At 49.5% G+C, this 24,398-nt stretch overlaps 2 protein-coding genes and 1 pseudogene across 2 annotated transcripts in view; 2 read left to right on the top strand and 1 right to left on the bottom strand.

The window, feature by feature from the left end:
- The window catches only part of Usp12 (ubiquitin specific peptidase 12), a 48,369-nt gene extending 30,878 nt beyond the window's left edge, over nt 1–17,491 (top strand). Inside the window, exons 4-9 of the mRNA XM_051162917.1 lie at nt 8,124–8,353; nt 10,078–10,154; nt 10,272–10,355; nt 14,136–14,333; nt 15,331–15,409; nt 16,485–17,491. Coding sequence (XP_051018874.1) covers nt 8,124–8,353; nt 10,078–10,154; nt 10,272–10,355; nt 14,136–14,333; nt 15,331–15,409; nt 16,485–16,586 — 770 coding nt within the window. The 3' untranslated portion in view covers nt 16,587–17,491. The remainder of the gene's footprint in view (nt 1–8,123; nt 8,354–10,077; nt 10,155–10,271; nt 10,356–14,135; nt 14,334–15,330; nt 15,410–16,484) is intronic.
- The window catches only part of Cdk8 (cyclin dependent kinase 8), a 571,315-nt gene that overhangs the window by 231,580 nt on the left and 315,337 nt on the right, over nt 1–24,398 (top strand). The gene's annotated exons all lie outside the window — the stretch shown is intronic.
- LOC127202946 (28S ribosomal protein S7, mitochondrial-like) lies at nt 4,530–5,480 on the bottom strand (annotated as a pseudogene).

Genomic DNA, 24,398 nt, shown 5'->3' on the forward strand with positions numbered 1-24,398 from the left:
TGTAGTCCATGCTGTTGGGGGGTGGAGCATGGCTCCAGGGGTGGCCCAGCAGAGAGATCACATTTCAGCCCTACACAGGAAGCAGAGGAAGAACAGGAAGTGGGCCAGCTTTTTCCCGTGACTGCTTCGTGAAGGAAGGCCCCCTTCCTGAAGGTTCCATAAACTTCTCCAAAGCATCAGCAGCTGGACCTAAGTCCCTAGCACAGGAGCCTGTGGAGACGTGAGCTCCTGTGTTAGCAGGGCAGAGCAGGGGCTGAGCAGGGAGAGCTGCTGTCTTAGGAAGACAGAGCAAGGGCTGAGTGGGGAGAGCTTCTGTGTTAGCAGGGCACAGTGCAGCAAGGGCTTGAGCTGTGTTGGGAGTGTGTTCCTCATGTAAACACCTTGGGCCAGGGAGTATGGAACCCTCTCTCCTTTTTGCCCACTTGACACTTCTATCAAGAATGAAGGTTTTTGCCCTGTGTGGTAGATGTGCCTGGAGTCCCAGCACTCAGGAGGCAGAGACATGGAGATAACTATTATGTGGGTAGCCTGGACAACAAGCTCCTATACCCACACCCCAACCCCTAAAACAAAACAAAAACAAAATTTTCCATGGAATGTGATTTATTGGTTATATATTGCTTTCCTATATTAATTCATTTATCTTAAAAAAAAAATCATAGGTAGAGAGTACATTATTTCCCTTACTTTGGCCACAAACAAAAATCATACAAGTTGAGGCCATTTAGGGTTTAGGATGGACAAATGTTAATCTGTCCTTGTTACTGCGAAGTCCATCCAGCTCTTCCTCTCTCCCTCCCTCCTTCCCTTCTCTCTCTCTCCCCCTCTCTCTCCCTCCCTCTTTTTTTTTTTTTTTTTTTTTTTTTTTTTCTGTTTAGATTTGTTTTGAGATAGGGTTTCTCTGTGTACCGTTGGCTGTCCAAGAACTCACTCTGTAGATCAGGCTGGCCTTGAACTCACAGAAATCCCCCTGCCTCTGCGTCCTGAGTGCTGGAGTTAAAGGCGTGCACCACAACTTTTGGCCCCCATCTCTTTCTTCTTTGAGATACTTTTCATTTAACTTTTACAAGACTTTAAGTTATGTGGCCAAGGCATGTGCAGCACTTGGCCAAGGCAGCAGAGTTCCGGGGAAGTGGCAGAGCTGGTGTTCGGCCTCATTGATTCATCAGCAAGCTCTGCCTTGTAAGATGTGCTGCTGCTGGGTAGCCTGTGGGGTCCAGGCTTCTGGAGAAATACAATTGAATTGTTGTTTAGTCAGCTGCACCTGTCATGGAGAAACAGCAGTAAGATTGGCAGTTAAGTGTACTGGTGTATTATGTGCCTCTAAGCTGGGCAGCTATATTGTGTATGAGTTAAGTGGGGACAAACTAGTAAGAGTGAGCGATCCCTGACAGAGGAGAGAGACTCCCACACTGCATGGCACGCCTAGAGGCAGTTCTTAAGGCTGACAGGCGTTCTGAGGAGGTGTTTACTTTACTTACAGTTACAGAGCATTTTGAGTCCTGCGAACACCACATTTTCCCTCTCCTGAGAGGCGCTTACTTGTTCAGATGCCAGATCTGCATAGTTTTCTATTTTTAAGGAACTCATGCAGGGCGGTGGTGGATACCTCACAGTTCGAGGCCAGCCTGGTCTACAGAGAGAGAGAGAACGCGTTCCAGAACAGCCAGGGCTACACAGGGGAACCTGTAGGAAAGAAGGAAGCTCAGCTGAAGCCGTTTGGGTTAACCTAACAGGAGTTAGGTCATCCTGTCTGAATCGAGGCTTGCCTTTGGAGGTGTATGCGGTGGGAAGTGCTTGTGCATGGTGGTGCGCCATGTTTACCACGCCTCTGTGTTCATACAGTTGCTCCATTTCCCATGTGGTTAGTTAGTAGTGTGTTCTTACTGGCTTTTTAAGCTGGACGCCTGTGCTTTTTAAATGCACCATGACTTGTTCTTCTAAAGGTTGATTGACTTGTGCTGGACACAGGTTAAGCTGAGTGTAGACACACGCACACGCACATGCAGACACACACAGTTGTCTTCTGCAGTACTGAGCCTTGGATCTGAGCTTACGCCAGACACTTAGCTGTTGCTCAGGCCCTGCACCTACAGTGTTTTGAACGTCATATTCAGTTACGTAATTGAAGAATTTTCCTGTCTTTGTTTGCCACAACCCGACATATTTTTATAGATGGTTTTTAAAGTTCTGTTTTTATTTAGAAAGAATAAGTTGACAGAGCACCAGACCTACTAACTACTGTTTCTTTTCCCCCTAACTACTGTTTCAGTGAGGCAGCTACCAGAATAAATATTTATGATGACTGTGTCTTTTCACAGAAGTCAGTTACTAGAAGAGAGTTCTCAGTACTGGTGCTGCTGGCATCTGTAAATGTGTTTTGGAACACACTAACGTTTACCTCAGGCTTCTGTGTTTTCTTTGAGGATTTCATGTGGGAGCATACAGCTGAGGGTGTGGTTACTGTACTGTTTCCGCACGTTTTCCTTCTGGCACTTTATTTTAGCTCTCTGGACACCATGTTATATCAGTGTTGCTGGTCCCCACTGTTGGACCGCCTTGCCTGCCTTAGCCTCCTCCATGCCGTGTTAGAGGCAGCATGCATTTTCAGTTGTGTTTGCACAGGCTGGTTGGCATTGTATTTGGAGAAGGATCAGACCTTGACTTCTAACTCTAATACCTAGGCAAGTGTAAGGACTTGTGTGTGACTGCTCCAGCCCCACACGTACCCTGTCTGTGGTGGCAGGTGGACACTGTGTGACTGCTCCAGGCCCACATGTGCCCTGTCTGTGGTGGCAGGTGGACACTGTGTGACTGCTCCAGCCCCACACGTACCCTGTCTGTGGTGGCAGGTGGACACTGTGTGACTGCTCCAGGCCCACATGTGCCCTGTCTGTGGTGGCAGGTGGACACTGTGTGACTGCTCCAGGCCCACATGTGCCCTGTCTGTGGTGGCAGGTGGACACTGTGTGACTGCTCCAGGCCCACATGTGCCCTGTCTGTGGTGGCAGGTGGACACTGTGTGACTGCTCCAGGCCCACATGTGCCCTGTCTGTGGTGGCAGGTGGACACTGTGTGACTGCTCCAGGCCCACATGTGCCCTGTCTGTGGTGGCAGGTGGACACTGTGTGACTGCTCCAGCCCCACATGTACCCTGTCTGTGGTGGCAGGTGGACATTAGGTGATGGCCCACATTGATCATTACATACTGATTTTCTGTTGTGCACTAGCTCTGTGCAGGCCTGGGAATCCAGAAATAGGCCTTTAGGTGTCTGAGTGTCCACAGGGAAAGACAGGTGCCACTAACTGTGTATGTGGTGTGACTTTGCCAGGAAGAAGAAAGCAGAGGTGGCATAGAATCATGAGTGGCCGTCCAAGGTGTAGGTGCTGGGAAGCCCCTGACCAAGTGCTGTTAGAGACTTGACATGTTGAAGCCAATTGACAGTCTAGGGTAAACGTGATGGAAAACACAGCGCAGGTGCACTGGAGGATGGCCATAAAGGGCACTCGGCAACAGAGTGCTACCACGAAGACCATTAGATGCAGGCCGGTCCAGAGCTTGGGAAGATCTCTGTGGACGGGCGTGGGCTTGCAAGGGCAGCACTCTTGGGGCAGAGGGGGCCGGGGCAGGGTGGGTGCAGAGGCTGCTGCACTTCTCAGGGCCCACGCTGCTTCCTGTAGGCTTGCCATTTTACTGTGGAGGAAGTTCAGCACAGGTCAGTGATGGAATTGTTTTAATGCTCACTGTCAGCCAAACAGTTGATGGGCATTAAGGTTGGCTGGAGGCTTTATCAGTAGCTCTGTGCTCTGACTGTATGAACCTTAGCTATATATGCTATACATAACAAGTACGGATGTGTGGGTATATATTGCCTTTGCACATATCACCGTGGCTTGTTTGAACACCTGTCTTTTGTTCAGTTCATTCATTCATCCAAACAATGTTAAACACGTCCTGAATCCTGCCAGCCCGCTGTGCTAGCCACACAGCTGTGGCTGAGGTAAGGGGCTTGGTTCGTATGGAGCTGCTTGTGAAGAGCAACTTTTCGGGTGTTGTGGAGTGATGACAAAACCGTGGGTGTTTATAAAGCCGTAAATACGTCTGTTTAAGCCTGGGTGTCCTTCAAATGAGCAGATACCAGTAGTTTGCAAATAACACCTAGTAGACCAGGGTAAGTTTCCCATATTTACTTTACCCGGTTCTGTTTCGCTCTACAATCAGCACAGAGTTTTCTTTCTTCTTTTCCCTTTTAACATTACTTTATTATTAGTAGTAGTATATATGGATGTTTAGCCTGCATGTATGTCTGTATACCATGTGCATGCCTGGTGGCCACAGTGGTCAGAAGGTGTCGAATTCTCTGAAATCAAAGTTACAGAAGATAAGTGAGCCGCCATGTGGATGCTGGGAATCCAACCAGGTCCTCTAGAAAGAGCAGCCAGTGCTCTTAACTACTGAGCCATCTCTCCAGGCCCTCAAGTGGTGTTTTGTGGCAGTGTGTCCTGGACTTGTCCACCTGTCTTTCCTACTACCACCAGCAGTAGTGGGCCAGGGCTCGGTTGGCCTCTGCCATCTCATGTGCTGTGCTCCTCTTGATCATGGTGCCCCTGCTGTGAAAAGCCTCCAGCAGCTCGCTCAACAGCTTCTGGGGCGTCAAGTGTCCGCCGTGGCTTGTCCTCTCGGCGATCAGCCATTTCATACCCAGGAATTGGCGACGTCGGTCAGCTAGAGGCACAGGGATGGCCCGCTTTGAGAATAGGCACCAAGCAGTCACAGGCTCGCAGCTCTTCAGTGCCTGGTGGAGGATTTGTGTAGGGTTACGCTCAGTGCTGGCCTGTTCCTCCGCAGACGCAGCATGGTACTTCTCAAAGTGCCTCCTTTTCCCAGCTTCCAGAGTCGGGGCGTGGCGATCTGGCCAGTTCTTTGTTGCGCCCTCTCATCGTCAGGTCGGTGAGTTTTCTGATGTCGGGGTCTGCAGACACTGAGCGGCAGCTCTGGTGAGCTGGGTTTTCTGGAGCTCCTGGTCAGGGTTCTCCTCTTCCGTGAGTTCCGCTACCGGCAGAGTGGCTACACCTCACCTGTGTTATCCCTGGAAGGTTCCAGGACAGCACACCTCACTCCCAGGGACAGCCTCACCCCCTACCCCCAACAAGCTGCGGGGGTAGCCATCTTGGCCTGCTACAAGGACCTCCCAGAGTTTTCTCATGAAAGCGCTGGCTGTCAACCATTGTAAGCCATGACCTAATTCTTACTCTTTTGCATTAATGTCACAGCTGTGTTTGGACTTTAATAGCTTCTTTTCATAAGTTATTTAATAGTGAAATTGTCTGTCTCTCCCGCTAGACTGTCAGGCCCACGATGGAGGGAGCTCACTGGGTTTTTCTCACCATTGTGTTCTGGTGTGTAGTAGGTGCTCACTGAACGTGAGTGAGTGAGTGAATGAACTGGCTTACCTTACCAGAGCAGTTCTGAAGCCCATCTTTCCCACTATGGTAGTGGAGTGGAAGCCACCCATAGGAAAAGCAGTGTCTTCCAAGGAAACAGCGCAGCCCTTCAGCTCCCCTCTGTACTCCACCAATGTTCTAAAGCTCTAAGCCGTCATCCCTCAGTCACTGCAAGCTTCTGGCAGATTGAGCATAACGCTTACTGAAAAACACGTTGCAGCCAAAATCTCCAGAGGCTGCTGCCCTGCCGTGCCGCTCACTCCTGCGGACTCCCGGCGGTCAGGATACTTAATGATACTTCAGTGGACCTGAAGCCCCTGTTCTGTGGGCCATCCCCTTGCTCCTTCCCAAAGAGATTTTAATTAAAAACTCATTTGCATTTTTGGTAATAAACATAGCCGTTATTTTGGAAGAAATACATATATGTGAAATTTTTTTTTGTTGTTTGATTTGGTTTGGTTTTTGTTTTTTCAAGATAGTGTTTGTTTGTGTAGCTCTAGCTGTCCTGGACTCCGCTTTGTAGACCAGGCTAGCCTCAAAATCACATAGGTCCACCTGCCTGTGCCTCCCCAGTGCTGGGATTATAGGCACGTGCCACCGCACCCAGATACGAAAGTGGTTTTAAGGGGGGGAAATGACAGTGTTAGAGATGGTGGCTGCTCCAGCACTGTGCTGCCTACCCCAGTGAATTAGTCCCTCCTCCCTGGCAGCTGCCCCGAAGCCTCGGCTGGTCTTGAGCTCTAGCTTAGCTTGGTCTCGAGCTCACTGTGCCTTGGCCTCTTGGGTGCCAAGGTCAAATGAAGCAGCCACCACACAGGCCACTTCCCGTCAAGGAATTGACTGATATTAAAGTTGCCGCGTGTTAGGGAGGCCGTGAGTCAGGCCGTCTGTCAGGGGGCTGGGAGAAGTTGTCGAATGGTGTGAGTCAAAGGGCCACAGGCCTCCACACAGCTAGATCTTTCTGCGTTTCCTTTGGTGGCAGCTCTGATACTTGAGCAAGAGAGCAGTAAGGTAGAGATGTAGCCGCAAGCAGAGGCGGCAGAGGGGATGAGACACAGCTCCTAGAAGCAGCAGGGAGGTGACAGTGAGGGGAGCCTTGGCTCTAGGAAATAGTGTGTCAGTAGAGGACAGAGAACAACAGAGAGGACAGAGAAGTCCGTTCTTTCAGGGCAGAGGGTTTGCTACTGAGAGCAAAGGTTAAAGGTCACTGACTTCCATTATCTCACCTTCACTTTAGACCTTGCCACGGTGGAGCCTGAGCTCGTAGGACCACTCAGGTGGCCGAGGGTGGGTTTGTGTTAGTTCTAGAACACTATGGATGCGCAGTGTGCACCCACCTTTGTTCTGTCCCTTTGCTCACGCTGTTGTGTACGTAGCTGCTGTTCCTTAATGTCGTCCACAGTAGCCAGGGCAGTGGCCTTCGGGCATGTACAGTGCTGTGTTCTCTGAATCTTCACTCCAGTTGCATGAGCTGGCGCCTTACTGTCCCTGGTGCTGAGCAAGAACCAAGGCTCAGGGGTGCAGGATGCCGACTGTAGCAGCGCCGTGGGGCTGGCCAGACAGTTTCAAGCTTGCTGCTTGTGCTTGCTGCTGGTGCTCTGTAAAGGCCTGGCTTCGGAGATGACCCCGATGCAGGAACCGAGGACTGTAACGTGCTCACTCACCTGTAGATCTTTAAGACATAATTTAGATGGTGTCTATCTTAGACATTCCCTACGTTTTTCCTAAGTATGTATTTCTGTTTGTTCCTTTGTATGTGTTTGTGTGTGTGCTCGTGTGTGTGTGTGTGTGTGTGTGTGTGTGTGTGTGTGTAGTTGACCTGGGGTCTCATGATGCTAGGCGAGTGCTCCCTGCCCCATTTTTGCTTTAAAAGAAACAACTGTGCTTTTCCTTAATATGCATTGAGAATGAAAAAAACCAAAGCTCCCTAAGTACAGCTCTCCAGTTAGTGGGCCTGGTGTGTCGATTGCCTGAAGGAAGCACGTTTTGTTTGTTTGGGTTTTTTTTGCTCGGTTTTTCCCTGGCAGGGAGATTCTACTTGCTCCAGTCCTTGTAAAATAAGGTCCCCAGGTGATAAGTAAAGCAAGGCCTGAGCTTATTAACTGCAGAGAGCTCCTGTGCACTCAGAGGATCCGAGGGCCCCAGCGTGGTGCCATGCCAGGCTGCCAGTGTTTGTGTCATATCTGCTCAGGGCTCTGAGGAAGGGGCATGCACGAAGCTCTAACCCTGAGTAGACTTTGCCGATCCTGTGGCCTACGTGAAAAAGCCATGTCTCCACACCTAAAGCCGGCTGCATGGCAGGCTCCTGTAGGAGTTTGAAAAGCCTCACTCTCTTCCCTCAAATCAGACTGGAGCATGTGGCCTGGTGACGTCCTTCCTTCCGTAAACTGGCTCTCGGGGCAGGCCCCCTCATTAGTAAGCTAGCTGGGCTCCCGCTGCCAGCTTTGATCTCGGTAAAGTGCTTATGCAAGAACCAGGGTGACCAAGAGCTGTTTCTTCTCGCCCCTCGTGCACCCATGGGTCCAAAGGCTTCTTTCATCTTAACGTTATTTCTCTCTAGTTTAGCCATTCGTTTAGAGGCATGAGTTCCTGTTTTCTTGTATATTATCAATAATTAACACGTGCTTCTAGTTCTGATAAAATGCCAGATATACTCACTTTCCTGTTTTTATTTTTAGAGCTGTTTGACAACTACATGCAACAAGATGCCCATGAATTCTTAAATTATCTACTCAATACAATTGCTGATATTCTACAAGAAGAAAGAAAACAGGAAAAGCAAAATGGCCGTTTACGTAACGGTGACGTGGACAGCGAAGAGAACAGCAGCACACCAGACCCAACGTGGGTCCACGAGATTTTTCAGGGAACACTGACTAATGAAACCAGGTGTCTTACGTGTGAAACTGTAAGTCATCAGGACACTTGTCAGTCTGAAGGTGTCCCTCTGTCTTTCATGTAGCTCTGTCAGGCAGGGCATGCCTGTGACAGTGCAAGGGTGCGTCCTGCAGTCTGAATATCTTCATTTTGTTTTAGTTTAAGAGGCCTTAGCACCATGCCAGTGAAACTTGGCAAGGTGAGGTGCTAGGGACCGTAAGGGCCATGGAAGCGTAGTCAGAAGTCTTAGCCATGGGGACACACACCGAGCCAAGCATGGTTCATCATTGTGGGGCATCCCAGAGTCTGTCCATCCTTCCATGTTGGTACCATAGGGGCATTCTTGGCACAGGAGGGCACAGTGCTGCCACGTGACACGGCGCTCTTCTCCAGTGAGTGCTTGCTAAAGAACAGCAAAGGGGTGCCAATCAAAAGCAGAAACCCCCTGTGGCGTGGTGTGCTGTGCCCGTGTAGGACTGGAGCACAGTAGGCCTGTGGGCACCAGCATCGCTGCTCCCTGAGTTACATGGTGCGCACCACAGTGTGGCTAGGTGATGGGGACTTCCCAGTCCCACAGTAATCGCACAAGGCCACCATGCTCTGTGTGGGTGCTAAGGACAGCAGTGTGGCACAGGACTGGGTGTCGGTTTATTTCCCCTTTCCTTCATCTGTGCACAGTGTTGTTGGAATAGAACAGTACTGTGTGCCCTCACACAGTACCCTAGGCGGCCTCACCCGCTCAAGGAGGAGGTGCCCTTGGCAGATCTGTGAAGATGCTTTGCAGCTAGAGGAGGGCTGGGGGTGTGAGCCGGGGTGTGAGCCTTTCCGTCGCCAGAGCCAGGTCCCTGCAGGATAGTGCTGGATTGCTGCTTCTGCAGCAGCGGACACGATCAGAGAGTGTCCCTATGTTTATTATAGTGGACTTTGATCTGTCAGAAGACATCAGTGCACATATGTGTGTGGTACATATGTGTGTACACACGTGCACACTTCAGCCGTCAATAAAACAAAATAGTTACTTAACGTGTTTAGAAATGTAGTAAGAAGTGAGCTTCATATGTAGACTTTGGGCCTCTGGGGACATGTTAGGGCGCTACAGGCCCTATCCTCCTCAAGTGTATAAATACGTACCAGTTGTAGCTCATAAGAGATGGGTGCCACTCTTCTACAAGCAAGCTCTTCATTGGCCTGCATTGTGCATTGCAGAGAGTTTCCTGAAAAACCTAAGCCTTATGCTGACCCGCAGAGAGGGATAATGGTGCTGCCTTTATCAGAATAAGGGCAGGATGGGCTCCATGGGTTCTGGCACGAGTGCATGTACAGTGGGGGGGCGGGGGGGGGTTGTTGCTGACCTGAAGGAAGCTGGTGGATGCAGGCTGCTGGTGCACCTCTCTTCCCTCTCTGTTCTCTGAAGGTGACGCTCAGTCACTTGCCTTTAATGTGGTGATCCCCACGTTACATTGTCACTCTGCGTCAGGGACATCGTGTCCGTGCAGTATCATGAGTCCCAGCGAGTCCCATCCAGATCTCCAGCCTGAGTGTCTCCTGTGAGCTCCTGGCAGGAGGGTCTAGTCCAGTGAGATGCATGATCAGTGGCTGATGTCCTCCCATATAGGAGGTGTGAGAGGTGGGCATTTGCTCGGTGCCTTTGAGATACTTCAAGCCAAGCAAGTAGTTGTCTTTTGAGCATAATTCGTTTAACCAGGCAGCTGGGAACTGGCTTCCTGGTAATTGAAATAACTCCTGTATTTACAGATAAGCAGCAAAGATGAAGATTTTTTAGACCTTTCTGTTGACGTGGAACAAAACACATCAATCACTCACTGCTTAAGGTGTGTGTAAAATTATTTCTCTTGCAATTTGATTATCTACTTTTGGTTTTGGTATTTGTAAGTGAGTTAGTAGTTTTCAAGTGTACCTAACATAAGCTCATTTTGTATTTTTCACAGAGGGTTTAGTAACACAGAAACCCTGTGCAGTGAATATAAATACTACTGTGAAGAGTGCCGAAGCAAACAGGAAGCACACAAACGGTAAGTCAGTGCCTCTTAGAGAAAATGGGACTGAGCTCTGTGTGTGTGTGTGTGTGTGTGTGTGTGTGTGTGTGTGTGTGTGTTAATTACAGGGACTCACTATGTAGTCCTGGCTGCCTTAGATCTCTTTGTGCAAACCAGGCTGGCCTTAAACTCAGAGATCCATCTGCCTCTGCCTCCTGAGTGCTGGGGTTAAAGGTGAGCAGCACCACACTCGGCTCTCGGTGTTTTGTTCTTTTTTAAACACATGGGCAAGCATTCTTACCCACTGAGCTGTGTCTGCAGTCCCACAGTCTTATGTCCGCGCTCACAGTTAATTAAGGCCCAGTGAGACTTGCTTGATGAGTGATGCCCAGAACCACGCATTATACTTACGATTTGTGTCTCCAGTCTTTTGGCTCAGATGTCTTGGAAAGGAGTCTTGCAGAGATGTGTCCTGTTAAGTGGCAAACAGTTGTAGTGTCCCAGGTGTCTGCGTGTCCCTGTGCTGGTGATTTCCTAGGACTCGGTCCTTGGTATATAGTCATGCTCACAGCTAAGATATCATGGAAAGACACAGAGGACAGGGCAAGGCCAGGCAGCCTTCCAGGAGGCCCTGCTCCAGTGCAGTGACACAGGACACTGAAGTCCCTGCCTGGACACCATCTTTGCAGGCTCCGTGCCCAGGAGTCCTTTCAAGTACTTGTCACATAGGTGTTCTCTGATACATTGCTCCAAACTCCAGGCCCGCGGGAAGGAAGCGGGATTCAGCAGTAACTGCACTGGTCACACAGTTTGAGCACAAGGGGTTAACTGATGTAGGCGGGACTTGAGGTCCAAATAGCTCCAGGAACCAGGCTTCCTGGGGTAGGCTGGCCATGCTGAGCCTCTGCACGTGACACTGCTGCTGCTGCCACCACCAAACTCATGGTTAAGACACTTGCTAGAGCCCGGATGCAGTAGTCCCCTCCTGTGATCCAGGTACTGGGAGGCAGAGGCAGGTGGATCTCTGAGTTTGAGGCCAGCCTGGTCTACAGAGTGAGTCCAGGATAGCCAAAGCTACACAGAGAGATAGAAAAAAAAGAAAGAAAGAAAGAAAAAGAAAAAGGGTGTTTCCTAGAAATCTCCATGTAAGCTGCACTTTGTTGCCCTGTTGTAATTTTTAAGTAATGTAGAGATACTTAAAGATTACAAATACTACATTTTTCATTAAATTGCACTGAGACGTTCCTGTTTGAGGGGGTTGTAATCCATCAGTGTTCCTGTTTTCGGTGCTCTGGCTATGTACAGCTCAGCTGGTGACAGGCTGTAGCCGCGTTACTGCTCTCTGCCCAGTGCTTCAATGCACGCCCTAAGCTCAGTTGAGCTTCTTGCACTTGGAGCCAGCTGCTCCTATGATGGGCTGTGCTCTTGTCAGTGGGGCAGGGATGGCATTTGGAAGCTAGGACTCTGAGCCCTTGCTGAACTGAGCAGGGGGTGTGTGTGGTCCTGTGTAAGTCTGCGTCTGCACCCATCTATACTGAGAACCGTGAATTTGCTGATGGCCCCAGTTGCAGCTGACGGTGTGGGCCTTGTTCCTGTGTCTCCTGTGTGACATTTGTAGTGCCCCTCTCTGATAGTGGAGATTGGCTCTGGTCTTCCTTATTTTTTTGGTTAGTACCCCTGTAAGTGGCCAGTCTCTCTTTCCCAGCCTGACCCTCTCCCATCCCCCCTGCTAATGCCCTCAGCTGGCTGTACTGTCTTTCCTCCCTTCCTTGCATAAACTGCTCTTTCTTGGCCCCATTTAAAGTCCAGCTAGATTGCTCATAAAAATAAGAGGGGACTCCTGGGTATGGTGGCGCTCGCCTTTAATCCCAGCACTTGGAAGGCAGAGGCAGGCGGATTGCTGTGAGTTCAGGGCCAGCCTGGTCTACAAAGTGAATCCAGGACAGCCAAGACTACACATAGAAACTCTGTTTTTTGGGGGGGCGAGGGGGAAGAGTGGTAAAAAAGCTGAGATTGGGGCATCGAGCAGTACTAGGTCAAGGCCAATGTGTAAAGTGCCAATGGAGGATTGAAGAGAATAATGTGAGCTCTGCGTTTAAAAGAATTGAATGTTGAAAGAGGACTTGAAAGCAGGTAACCGTGGGAGAAATAGCATTGAAGAAGAAAGCAAATACGATGTTAGAATGTCTCACAATTAAAAGCTGGACTCTTTAATTCACAGGTTATTTTGTTCCCTTCTAGAATATATGGCATTGCTATTCTCACTGTGTTATTCTCACCATGTTATTCTCACTTAGTCTTTAATGCTGTTGTGGGAGTTTTCTTGGGGAGATCACCTTTCAGTTCAGCTCAGGTACTTAAGACAGACAGGGAATTCCAGCTTGGAATAGCATTGAGTTTGTTGGGGTGACTCCCTGGAGCATGGCTGACAACTTAGCAAAGCTATGTCCTTGGCTCTCCCTGCTCAGTGTTCAGGCAGCTCCCACGAAGGGTCTTCTCTTTCCCAGTGTGATTAGGGTGCTCTAGGGAAAGGAGCCAATAGGATTGACGTTGAGTGTTTGGATTGGATTTAAGGTCCTGTGCTTGAGATGGACCCCCATCTCTGACACTGTCAGTGAAGCTGAGAGCAGAGACTAGGTCACTAGGTAAAACCTGCTCTTGCTGCCCTGCTAAATGGGCACAGCGATTTTAACTCACTGTAACTAGGCTCAAGCACATGTCTATCGATCAGTAGCAACCAAAACTGTACATTTTGCCAGTGAGTAGGTCTGTTTATTCCTGTAGTGTAAAAGCCTGCATTTTGGGATCCACCAAGCTCCTCGAAAGTGTTTTCTGTGCCCTGCTGCTTGTGGAAGTGTTTGCCCTGCAAAGCGTCACATGCGTGGGAAATGGAGGTGACTGTGGTGCATGATACCAAGCTCCTTATTCGGCTCGTTACTGTTGGAGGCATTACTGTGCTAGATGGAGTCAGGCTCTGTTGTGGCGGAGAAGCGAGCCTGTCTGTTGCGGATGCCGGCTGCAGCAGTGCATGCTGCTTAGCATCTGCGTCTCTGATGCAAACCTTTGCTGGGCTCCAGGAAGCTGTCGTGCCTCGGAGCAGCAGATTGTCAGCGGCAGGTCCTCTGGTGCAAGTTTGGCTTTGGGATGTGCTGGGAGTTGCTGGAGCTGCTGCTCAGCTCGTCATTGCCAGTAGGACAGATGACCGTCCTGCGGCTGTAAGAGCATCTGTGGCCACCACGATGCTCTGCGTCTTCGGGGACCCTCTCTGTGAAGCTTCTTCACCCAGCACGGCACTGTGCACTCCTTAGCAGTTCCTGGGCCGGATGAGTTGGTGCTGCTGTCAGCTGTCTCTGCTGGTCATGACCCACTTAGACTCAAATAAGATGTCTCACATTGCTTTTTGTCTGACATCAGGGCCGCAGATTAACATAAATATCAACAAGTAGATCCGTCGTTAGCAAACACATGAGGTGAGACGTGCGCATTGAAATGATGGGTAGCAGAGGCAGGTTCATTAAGAACGCATTCCAGGCAGGTGGCCGCAGCGCACACCTGCAGCCCCAGCAGTCAGGAGCCAGAAGCAGATGGAGCTCTGTGAGTTCGAGGCCAGGCTGGTCTACAGAGTGAGGCCAGGGGCAGCCAGGGTTGGACAGAGAAACACTGTCTTGGGGAAGAGAGAGAAAAGAAAATTTTTTTCTAGAACGAAGTCAGATTTCAGGAGGGCCCAAACCATGGTTCCTATTGCAGCGGCTGAGTGGTTTAGTTTTAAGCTCACAGTGACTGTTCTCTGGGTTCTGTCTTTATCTTATTGTTTAGGATGAAAGTTAAGAAACTCCCCATGATCCTAGCTCTGCACCTGAAGAGATTTAAGTATATGGACCAGCTTCATCGCTACACAAAGCTTTCCTACCGGGTGGTGTTTCCCTTAGAACTTCGGCTGTTCAACACTTCAGGAGACGCAACCAACCCTGACAGGATGTACGACCTCGTTGCTGTTGTGGTTCACTGTGGAAGGTAATGGTGACTCTGGAGGGTGTGCTCAGGGCTGTCATAGTGGGACGGACGGACGCAGGACTCTGTGCCTGGGAGGCCATTCCTACATGTGTGCAGCGTCCTCAGAGGCCAGAAGAGGGTGTCAGTGCCCTGGAGCTGGAGTTACAGGTGGTTGTGAGCCACATGTAGGTGCTGGGAACTGAACCCACGTCCTCTGCAGGAATAGCTAGTGTTCTTAACCCGTGAGCCACCCCCACCCCACCCCCTTCTAAGACAAAGTCTTTGCTGTGAAGCCCAGGGTGGCCTGAAGCTCGGCCCCCCCCCCCCCCGCCCCGCCTCCTGAGCACTGGAACACCTAGCTAGACACTGACATTCTTCTTATTTCTCAAGAGCAGGCTGGTTTGAAATTAGCTTAAACTGTTACTATTTTAAACCCATGCCTTTGTTTTTATTCCTGCTCAAGTCTTAGTCGGAGGCCCCATGTCGCAGCTGCTAGAGCTCGGCTTTCTCTTGGCTCCTTCACCTTTTTGTCTTGGTGTTGAAACAATGCTGCCTGAATAGATTTTGCAAGGTAAACGGTTCCTAGTGTGGTCAGGTGTTCGGGCATCAGCAGCTGTGAGCAGCATTTAAGCGGCTGGCGTTGGACACTCCCACTCTCAACATCCTTTCCTGTGTGCTCCCTGTGTGGATGATGCACATGCCTGCATCCCACTACTGCAGGGGACCGGCCCAGAGTCGTACACATGCCCCGGAAGCACTGCACCACTGAGCTCTGCACACACTGTTCCTCCAGGGGCTGAGAGTTGCAGGAGGCTCACAGCTGCCTCTGACCCCAGCTCCAGGGGCACCTGCACTCTTGTGCACCAACACACACACACACACACACACACACACACACACACACACACACACACACACTCTTAATGTCTTCTTTTTAAACTCTGACATTTAGGACAAGAAGGTAATATAAGTAACATTTTTTAAAAATTAACTTTTCTTCTTTTTTCTTTTGTTTTAGTGGTCCCAATCGAGGCCATTATATCGCAATAGTTAAGAGTCATGACTTTTGGCTGTTATTTGATGATGACATTGTTGAAGTAAGTAGCTCCCTGATGTCTTTGAAGTTGTGTGTTTTTCCTCTTTTCTCCTTTGTGGCTTCTCATTCGCAGGTGACTGATGGGGAATTGTAGGCAGTTGATCAGGGCTCTCTGTTAGTCTGAATTCTCCTTCCTCCCAGAGTTTGAGCTGCCAACCAGCCTTAAACAGCCCCGAGCAAAAAGGGGAGGCTTCCACCACTGCCATGCTGTAAAAATGTTTCTTTTTCTAAAGACGTGTTGTGTTGCACTATATAACAAATTACAGTTGTACTAGTTAGGATTTATTGTTGCGATGAAACACCAGCACCAAGGCACCTTATAAAAGAAAGAGTGTAGCTGTGGTTTCAGAAGGCTAGAGTCCACGATGATGGCAGGAAGAGCTCACATGGTGATCGGCATGGTGAGAGAGCATGCCGGGAATGATTGGGGTGGGGTGGGGGGTCGGCTCCTGCTCCCTGCTGTGTGGATACAGCAGTGGAGACATGACACTTCATCAGCTGTTGACTGTCACCATCTTGTACTGTCATTTATTTATTTAGTTTTTTTTTTTTTTTTTTTGGTTTGGTTGGTTTTTTTTGACACAGGGTTTCTCTGTGTAGCCTTGGCTGTCCTGGACTCACTTTATAGACCAGGCTCACAGGTTCCGAGTGTGGTCAGGTGTTCGGGTGTCAGCGCTGGAACTCACAGCGATCCACCTGCCTCTGCCTCCCAAGTGCTGGGATTGCAGGCATGCGCTACCATGCCTTTATTAACAGATGCTCTCACCTTCCTTGACTCTGCATCAGGCTAGACTGTTAGGGTTTACCATTTTCACATGTCCAGAATAGCTGACAGTTAGCATGGTTCGTGTGGTTCAGCCGAGACTTTGGATAGAGAGGTGCGGGCTCAGGGTAGCTGTTGTGTTGAGCTGTGCCTGTTGCTGCTCAAGTGTTCCCAGCGTGACTGTAGTGCCTCTCGTCAGCCGTGGCTGAGCACCGCAGGCCCCATTCTTAGTGACACTGGATACTGTTGGTCTTTGTACTTAAAGCATTGTTGTCAGAGCTGGAGGTGCTAATGTTTCTGTTCTACCTCACAGAAAATAGATGCACAAGCTATTGAAGAATTCTACGGGTTGACATCCGATATCTCCAAGAACTCGGAGTCTGGGTACATCCTGTTCTATCAGTCTCGGGACTGAAGGGGCCACAGTGGACGGAAGCTTCTGCGGCTTCTCTGGTTGCTGCGGAAAGGATAGCGCTGATGTTTAAGAAGACGGAGACACGCAGGACGCGCGGGGCAGTAGCTCGCTTTGCCTACAATAAAGCAAAGACTATGGATTAACATGCCCTTCCGATCACAGTAGTTGAATTTTTTGCTCAGGAATCATGCTGTCCGTGCAGTTCCACACCAGGAAGTGGGATCAGAGAAACCAGCTCCTCTTATACAGCAGCTGTGGCTGCCAACACATTTCTTCTAGTCACCATACCAGTCATGAGTTCCTGGGAGGGCAGTGGGAGAACTGGGATGTGCTAGGTTGATTGAGCACACCGCGCTGTGCGAGAGCGCGCGGGGTGCTTACGCTGTGGACAGGAGCGGTTGAGTGGTCTTTTCAGACATACTGGAAAGTTCCTTTGGGCCCAATCCTTGCAGGTGCCTTCCTGACGCCCAGAACCCACAGCCGCGGAGCCCAGTGTCAGGAAGTGAGATACTCTGCTTCTGTGGAGAAGCGTGTGCTGATACAACGTGTGTGCGCATGGAGGGGACGGTCGGTCAGGGCTGTGTTCTTGATTCCCCAGGGTGAAGACTGGCTTTGTAATGATCATTTTTCCTTATTTATTTTCCTTAAACTGGTGGAGTCCAAGCATTGTTTGTAGTGCCGACGACTCTGCCAGCAAATCCTTTTTATTAGTTTGTCAGCAGAAGTAGTCCTGTTGTTTGTTTCTGTTTCTAAGGTGAACTGAAAATTCTAGCTGAAATCACTAAGATAATCATGAGATGATTGCAGTGAGCGAGGTCAGTACTGTCAGGAGGGACTGTCTGGCTGAGTGTTTCCTCTCGGTCACAGTTTGTCACTTTAAAAAAAAAATAGCTTTAATTTCATTAAATAGAAAGTTTCTGTTGCTAGATGATAAAAGAAACCCCAGTGTGATGGATAGCGGCACACTGTCGTCCAGAACCCCAAAACCTGTCACAGCTTTGTTGTTTTAGTCTCTTTTTAGCCTTGGGAAGGACCCCTAGATCCACCAGCACCCCCACTGCCGGGTGCCAGGGAACAGCTGGAGCCTGCAAAGCCTCCTGCTCCTAACTCCACCCGACCCGTCCCGTCAGAGCCGTGTTGAGATGCTCGCTCACAGTGTGGTCCCCGTGGCAGTTAAGCAACAGTACGGGGAGCCTCCACATGTGCCTGAGCATCAGGCAGTGTGGCTGTGGCTCAGTAGAACCTGCAGAGTCACAGCGGTCAGGCCTGGGGTAGCCGGTCACTACATTTGTTCTTCATGCACTGGTGGTGGCCTGTTAACAAGCCCCCAATTTTCTAAAGTTATTTTACTAAAACTGTTGACTGAGAAGCAAACAGCAAAAAGAAATGTTTTTGTGCTGCTATGATTAACACTTATTTTCTGTACCTTCTAGCTCAGGAAATGACTTCATGTATTCATCCCATAAGCAGATTTGTAAGAGGGTTACTTAGCTAAGTGGGCTTCAGAGACCGATGTGCTGGGAGAAAAAGACGACCTTTGACACACTCATTTTTATAGTTTCTGAAGCCTTACCCTGGCTGGGTTTTGTTACCTGCCACCATTGCACAGAGAACCACAGCCGAGCGCGTGGAAGAGTCGGAGCCGTGGGAACACGTGCACGTGAGAGCGCAAACCAAACTGTTAGAATTCAGAGCTGCGTTTTTTGCAGCTCTGTGTTCAGAGAGAAAGCATAAAATAGGGCTGAGTCCTTGAGGCTGCCTCGGGCAGCACTGACCTACCGTGCTGTTTGCTCGCACACGGTTTTCTGAACTTAAAACACAAGACTAGCCTGGTTAAGTTCGGGCCACGTTGTTGGTCCCCCAGGCAGCCGGCCGCTCCCGCTTGGCTCAGGTCTGCACTGCACCCTTTGCAGGGAAGAACTAGCGCCTGTCGGCTCTAAATTTACTTTTATTCTTAGTGCAGATGAATCTAAGTGAAACATTTTGAATTTTATCAGAAACTCAGTAAACTTAAAAAACATACAGGGTTTGGGTTGGGGACTGAGGATAACAGGTATAGGATGTGAAAGGTGACCCACCCAGCATGCCTTTCCAGGTGATTGTAGTTTGCCTGTGATTATGATGAGGAAGATGCAAGTTTGGACAAGGCTAGTTATTGTAATTATGTACATGTTTGCTGGGGCAGCGGTCCCAAATTTTGTATATTAGAATAAAAGTTTCTATGAATTATCATAACTAAAAGTAAATATTCTAAGTTAAGCCCACTCTGAGTCGTGTGGCTGCTGCGAGCAATTTTGCCTTTAGAAGGTTACTTACAACAGCAGCCGGGTGGCTTCGGACGGGGCCAGGAAGTATGCTGTAGTGGCCGCCCGCGAGGCCTCAGCCATGTGTCGACTTCTCCTTCTGTAATGGCCGTAGGAAGACCTCACTGATAACAACCTCCCGATCCTTCCTGTGAAGGTGTTTTCATTAAGGAGTCTCTGCTGAGGGATGTGGCTGGGAGGCCGGACGCTGGGGTCTGGGCTCCGTGAACTAACGGCGTGACCTTGGGCAGGTCGCTCAACCTGTCTGCTTTAGTCTCCCTCCTGTGCGTGGGAGCAGCACCTACCTCACAGGGTTGTTGTGGGGATTAACTAAAGAGGAAGTCTGTAAAGCAGTATAAAGGTTCTCAAAGAAGGCGCTATATGAATACAGAATAATACCTATTAAAGTTGACTTATTTGTGCTTGTTGGTTTTTAAGTATATATTTGTTCTTTTTGCCCAAACTGTATTTGCAAGTAGAAGCACACACTTTAGGAATTGTATTGGTCCTTCTGTTCTCCAGAGAGCCTAGAAAACCGCACAGGATAAAACAGCTCTCCTTACTGAACACCCGTCTGCTGCGTGATCTCTACCTTCCCGACTCGAGCATCTTATGAGGAAGAAAGGTTTATTTGGTTCCGTGGGTCTCAGTTCATCGGCAGTTGGGTCTGAGTTGGGCCTATGGCATGGTGGCACAGAGCGCATGGGAGCAAAGAAAAGAGGGGTCTAGGGCTTCACCATCCTAGACATCACACTCAGCCTTAGCTGTCCCCGCTGCCCCTGAACGGCCATCTCCTTGGGCTTTGGGGAGCCCCAGTCCAGGCTGGCTTTTATGTGCTGGCTTCCCTTCAAGACAAACCCCTGGTTTGTATTTTGACATTGAAGATACGTATTCACGTATATGTGGACGTTATCTGTGCTTGATTTTTGTTTTATTTTTGTCAACTTGATACAAGCTAAAGTCATCCTAGAGCAGGGACCCTCATAGGAGAAAATGACTCTATAAGGTCAGACTACATATAAGGTTAATTTTTAAAATTAAACCTTCACAATAGCCACAAATAACAAAGTATCTTGGTGTAAGTCAGTCAAAGACCTGTGTAAGAGAAACTTCATGTCTGTAGAAAGAAATTGAAGACGATACCAGAAGATGGAAAGATATCCCATGCTCATAGATTGGTAGGATTAACAGTAAAAAAGTTCCCAGAGACCGGTGTGTGTCTTTCCCTCCTGGCAGTGTAGCCTTTGCTCCTGTAATGTGCTTGGCACGTACTCGGACCCCAGTCCAAGTGACATGAACTACTCATGTGCGGTTGTCATCCCCGGTTTGCCCTTTGCTCTCCCAGCAGCCCTCTGTTCCTGGAACTGACCTCACACTCCCGAGAGCCCTGTCTGGAAGCCTACTTTGTTAGGGCTCTGAAAATGCTCTAGGCAGTAAGTGAGGCACACTGCAAAGACGACAAACCTGGGGTGATTTTGTTTTCCATGTTGCACATTGTCCATTTCACTGTGAGCAGATGAAGTCACCCCTCAAAGCCCTTCGCACCAGTCAGTACACATCCTGTGCTCTCCAAGTCCCTTCTGCCTGCCTCCGAGCTTCTGAAGTAAGCCCGTTTGAATGCTGGTCTCTGTAGCCCTGGATTGAACATTTCACTTTCTTTGATGTCAGTCATGACGTCTTCATTTTATAAGAGTCTGTGTCCTTCCAGAAGCAGAGAACTTTACCAAAACACTCAGCTGAGAGGATCACATGAGGCTCCAAGCAGTTATGACTTGATACCCAAGCTCATGCCCACAGCTGCCCTTGAAGAACGGTGTGTTCGCTGTGATGAAGTGAAGGCCGTTCTGACCTTTGCAGGTCCAGTTAGTGCAGGTGGGCGCACCGAGCATGTGCGGCTGCCAGTGCTGTCCACAGTAGACATGGCTCCTCGTGGTGCAGCCGAAGGGGTCTTGGTGGCTTCATTTTCTCTGCCAGTTAAGGAATTAGAAGGCAGGAAAAATCTCTGGTGTGGCAGGGGACCGTGGAGAAATCTCAAATACTGAAGACGGGGGAAAAGGTGTGTGCTATCCCCCCCCCCCGCCCCACTCTCTTGTTCTCTCTCTCACACACCCACCCACGTGCACGGGCGTGCATATATGTGCTGCCCAAGTTGTTTCTATATTTTAGATGAGGGTGTGATGATGACCAAATGATGTGGAAAGTGAAAAAAAAAAAAAATCATGAGGGAGACGTCAGAGAATAGAATTACAGGTAAACAACAGGCCTGTCCCCCACCACCATGTGTGTATGCCGTTCTTTAAACCATCCATTGTGTTCTGAGCCCATTTATTCATTGAATGGATAAAAATGTTAAAATCCTACCGTCTTAGTTAATGACCACAGCAACTTGTAAAAGAAAGTGTTAACTTGGGCTTATAGATCGGGAGGGTTAGAGTCCATGGTGGTGGAGCAAGTGTGTGGTGGAACAGTTGACTCATCCTTGATCCATAAGAGGCAGAGAGGGGCACAGTGGGAATGGCAGGTGGCTTTTGGAATCTCAAAGTCCCATCTGCAGTGACCAATCTCCAATGAGGCCACCTCTAATCCTTCCCAAACTGTTCTACCAGCTGGGGATCAAGTATCCAAACATCTGAGCCTATGGGAGCCATTCTCCTTCAAACCTGCCACACCCACCGAAAAGAAGGCCCACTTAACAGTAGTGTGAACATGGTGGCGTCAGTCTGTGTGCATTACAGTCTGTTCTCCATTCTAATTGACTAGTTAGAGCTAATTGTAAATTACATTAGCTTAACTTGATGTTATGCAGAGTGAGAGTTTGTGGTGCCGTGCCAAAGTGGGTGTCGGAAAGCTTTGCCCTGTATAGGGTGCTCCTGGGCTACAGTGTGGAGCGTGGCCTGTGGTGGCTACGGTGTGGAGCGTGGCCTGTGGTGGCCATGGTGTGGAGCGTGGCCTGTGGTGACCTCGGTGTGGAGCGTGGCCTGTGGTGATTACAGTGTGGGGCATGGCCTGTGGTAGCTATGGTGTGGAGCGTGGCCTGTGGTGACCTCAGTGTGGAGCGTGGCCTGTGGTGGCTACAGTGTGGGGCGTGGCCTGTGGTGAGACTCAAATGGGACTTGGCTGTAAGATGAGGGGGAGGGGCACTAGGGCGATTCCTTTTTCTCCAGCTTCCCATTGAGGGAGATGGAAAAGACTGACATGCAGAAAGAGGACCACATCTGTGCCTGGGCTGGGTGGCTAGAGTTTGGTCACTAGTATTTGTTTCTGGTAAGCTGACCTTGCCTATCATTTCCTGAGACCTGGCATGCTAATGACATGATGGCAACGCCATTAACTAGACTTGCCGTGTCTGGCCTGCACCAATTAGCCTCCGCCCTACTTGTGCCATGTGCAAAGCTGTCCTGTGGGGACTTGAGGTTAGGCAGGGGTGAAGTGGACTGCCAGGCCCCAGGAAAGACTGGGCTCTAGTGTCTTCCCTTGCAAGGGCCTCAAAGACTGCAGAATCTAGTTTGTGTCCAGCTGACAAAACCTAACCAGTACATTATGACTTCCCCATACTCTGCATACGCAGGACAATTAAAATAAAGCAGTCCGGCTGCCTATTAGAACTGATTTGAAACCTGGCCCCTCCTTACAGCTCAGCCTGTGTGTGCAGACGTTGTAAGAGGGGAGTAAATGCAGAAAAAGCCCTGCCCACATGTTGGACCCGGGTCGCCCTTTCTCCCACCCCCTCATTTTCTCATTAAACAGTTATGAGCCTCCCACGAAGAAGACGGGGTTGACCCTCGAGCTCATGGTTAGTTTCGATCCAGATCACCCCGAGTACGACAGACTGTCACAAACCTGGAGAGCCACTGTCAGCAGGAGTCAGCCAGCTGCGTTCCCAGGAGGCCTCTTAATTGACCTGCCCTGTGAATGACCACATCCCCTGCACTAATGACTACTGAAGGCTCATGCTTTGTGGAAGGGAATTGTGTCAGGGTTCTCTAGAGGACAGAACACACACACACACACACACATACACACACACAGACCCTGGGTCCCCTGCAAGATTAACTGCTGAGCACTACTTAGTTCTTTACCTGTGTAGTTGTGGAGGTGGAGAGACGTGCATTTGAATCCAATGTGCACAGTGCCTGTGTGTGGGGATGGGGGTGGGAAGCCGGTGGTGGTTAGACTGGCTTACAGGCTGTGGTCCAGCTAGTCCAACAGTGGCTGTGGACCCACAGGAGGTCCAAGAATCCACATCTTAGCTGGTCTTCAACACAGGGTGGAATCCCAAAGCAGTAGACATTAGTCCCGGTGAAAGGAGTGGACACAGTAGTGCGAGCAGAGCAAGTGGGCAGCTCCCTTCTCCCGCGTCCTTACCTAGGCTGCCCGCGGAAGGTGCGGGCCAGGCTACAGGTGCGTCTTCCCACCTCAGAAGAGCCAGATTAGAAATGGGGTTCCCACCTCAAAATGGTTTATTAAGAAAAAACTTCCCTCATGGGTTTGCCCAGCCATCTGGGTTTTAAGTCATTCCCGACATAGTCTGGTTGACAGATGAGGCTGGCCGTCACAGGGCTCAGCCTCCTAAACAGTGTGTGAGTTCATCAGTCACTAGGCGCTGCTGTGTTTGGCTAACTCAGCCAAGCCCTTTGGTTTCCCAGCAGTAGCTACAGAATCAAAACTCTTAGCGTGTGGCTGTTATTGATAAGGCCATCCGTCCTGTTGGAAACAAGATGGAGCCGGGGGCGGGGGGCTGGACAGATGGCTCAGCAGTTAAGAGCACTGACTGCTCTTCCAGAGGTCCTGAGTTCAATTCCCAGCAACCACATGGTGGCTCACAACCATCTATAATGTGATCTAATGTGCACTGTATATGTAATAAATAATAAATAAATCTTAAAAAAAAAAAAAAAGATGGAGTCGGTCTCTCGGCCAGCTCTTTTAGGGTGGCGCTGTGGGCCCTTGTTCCCTAGGAAGCCACTTCTGCAGTTATTGGATGTGCCTCACTTCCGTGTTCCGGACGTGACTCTTGTCAGATTCGGCATTGCAATGAGTCTTCAGAACCAGGGTCAAAAGGAGTTTAATAGGGGGAGGTACTGCTGTCCCGAGGATTAAAAATAAGCAGAGGATGGAATTATTACATAATCAATTACATTGGCTACTTGATTAAAAATGAAAATGCGATTTAGCCCGGAATTATCCTCTGGTTTGCTGTTCTCCAAAATTAGATTACAGTAAGAAGGGAGCAAAGCCTCCTGCACACAGGCAGCTCTTCTGACACTGTGATTCTCTGGGGGGAGTGGGCTTCTGGTGAGGGTTTTTTATTCATGAAATATCCATGGGAAAGTACTGATGATGATTCCAATGCTGAGTCGTAGCTCCTTTGCCCACCGAAGGTTGTCTGAAGACAAGACGGGCTGAGTACAAAGCTTGGAGCTTCGCCATCAGACACTGACTTCTCTGTCTAAACAGCTGTGTAAATTTCACCAAGTCACTTAGCCCCATCCAGTATATTTGAAATAAC

This window comes from Acomys russatus, chromosome 19 (assembly GCF_903995435.1).
Source record: "Acomys russatus chromosome 19, mAcoRus1.1, whole genome shotgun sequence".
In the NCBI taxonomy this organism is placed as follows: Eukaryota; Metazoa; Chordata; class Mammalia; order Rodentia; family Muridae; genus Acomys; species Acomys russatus.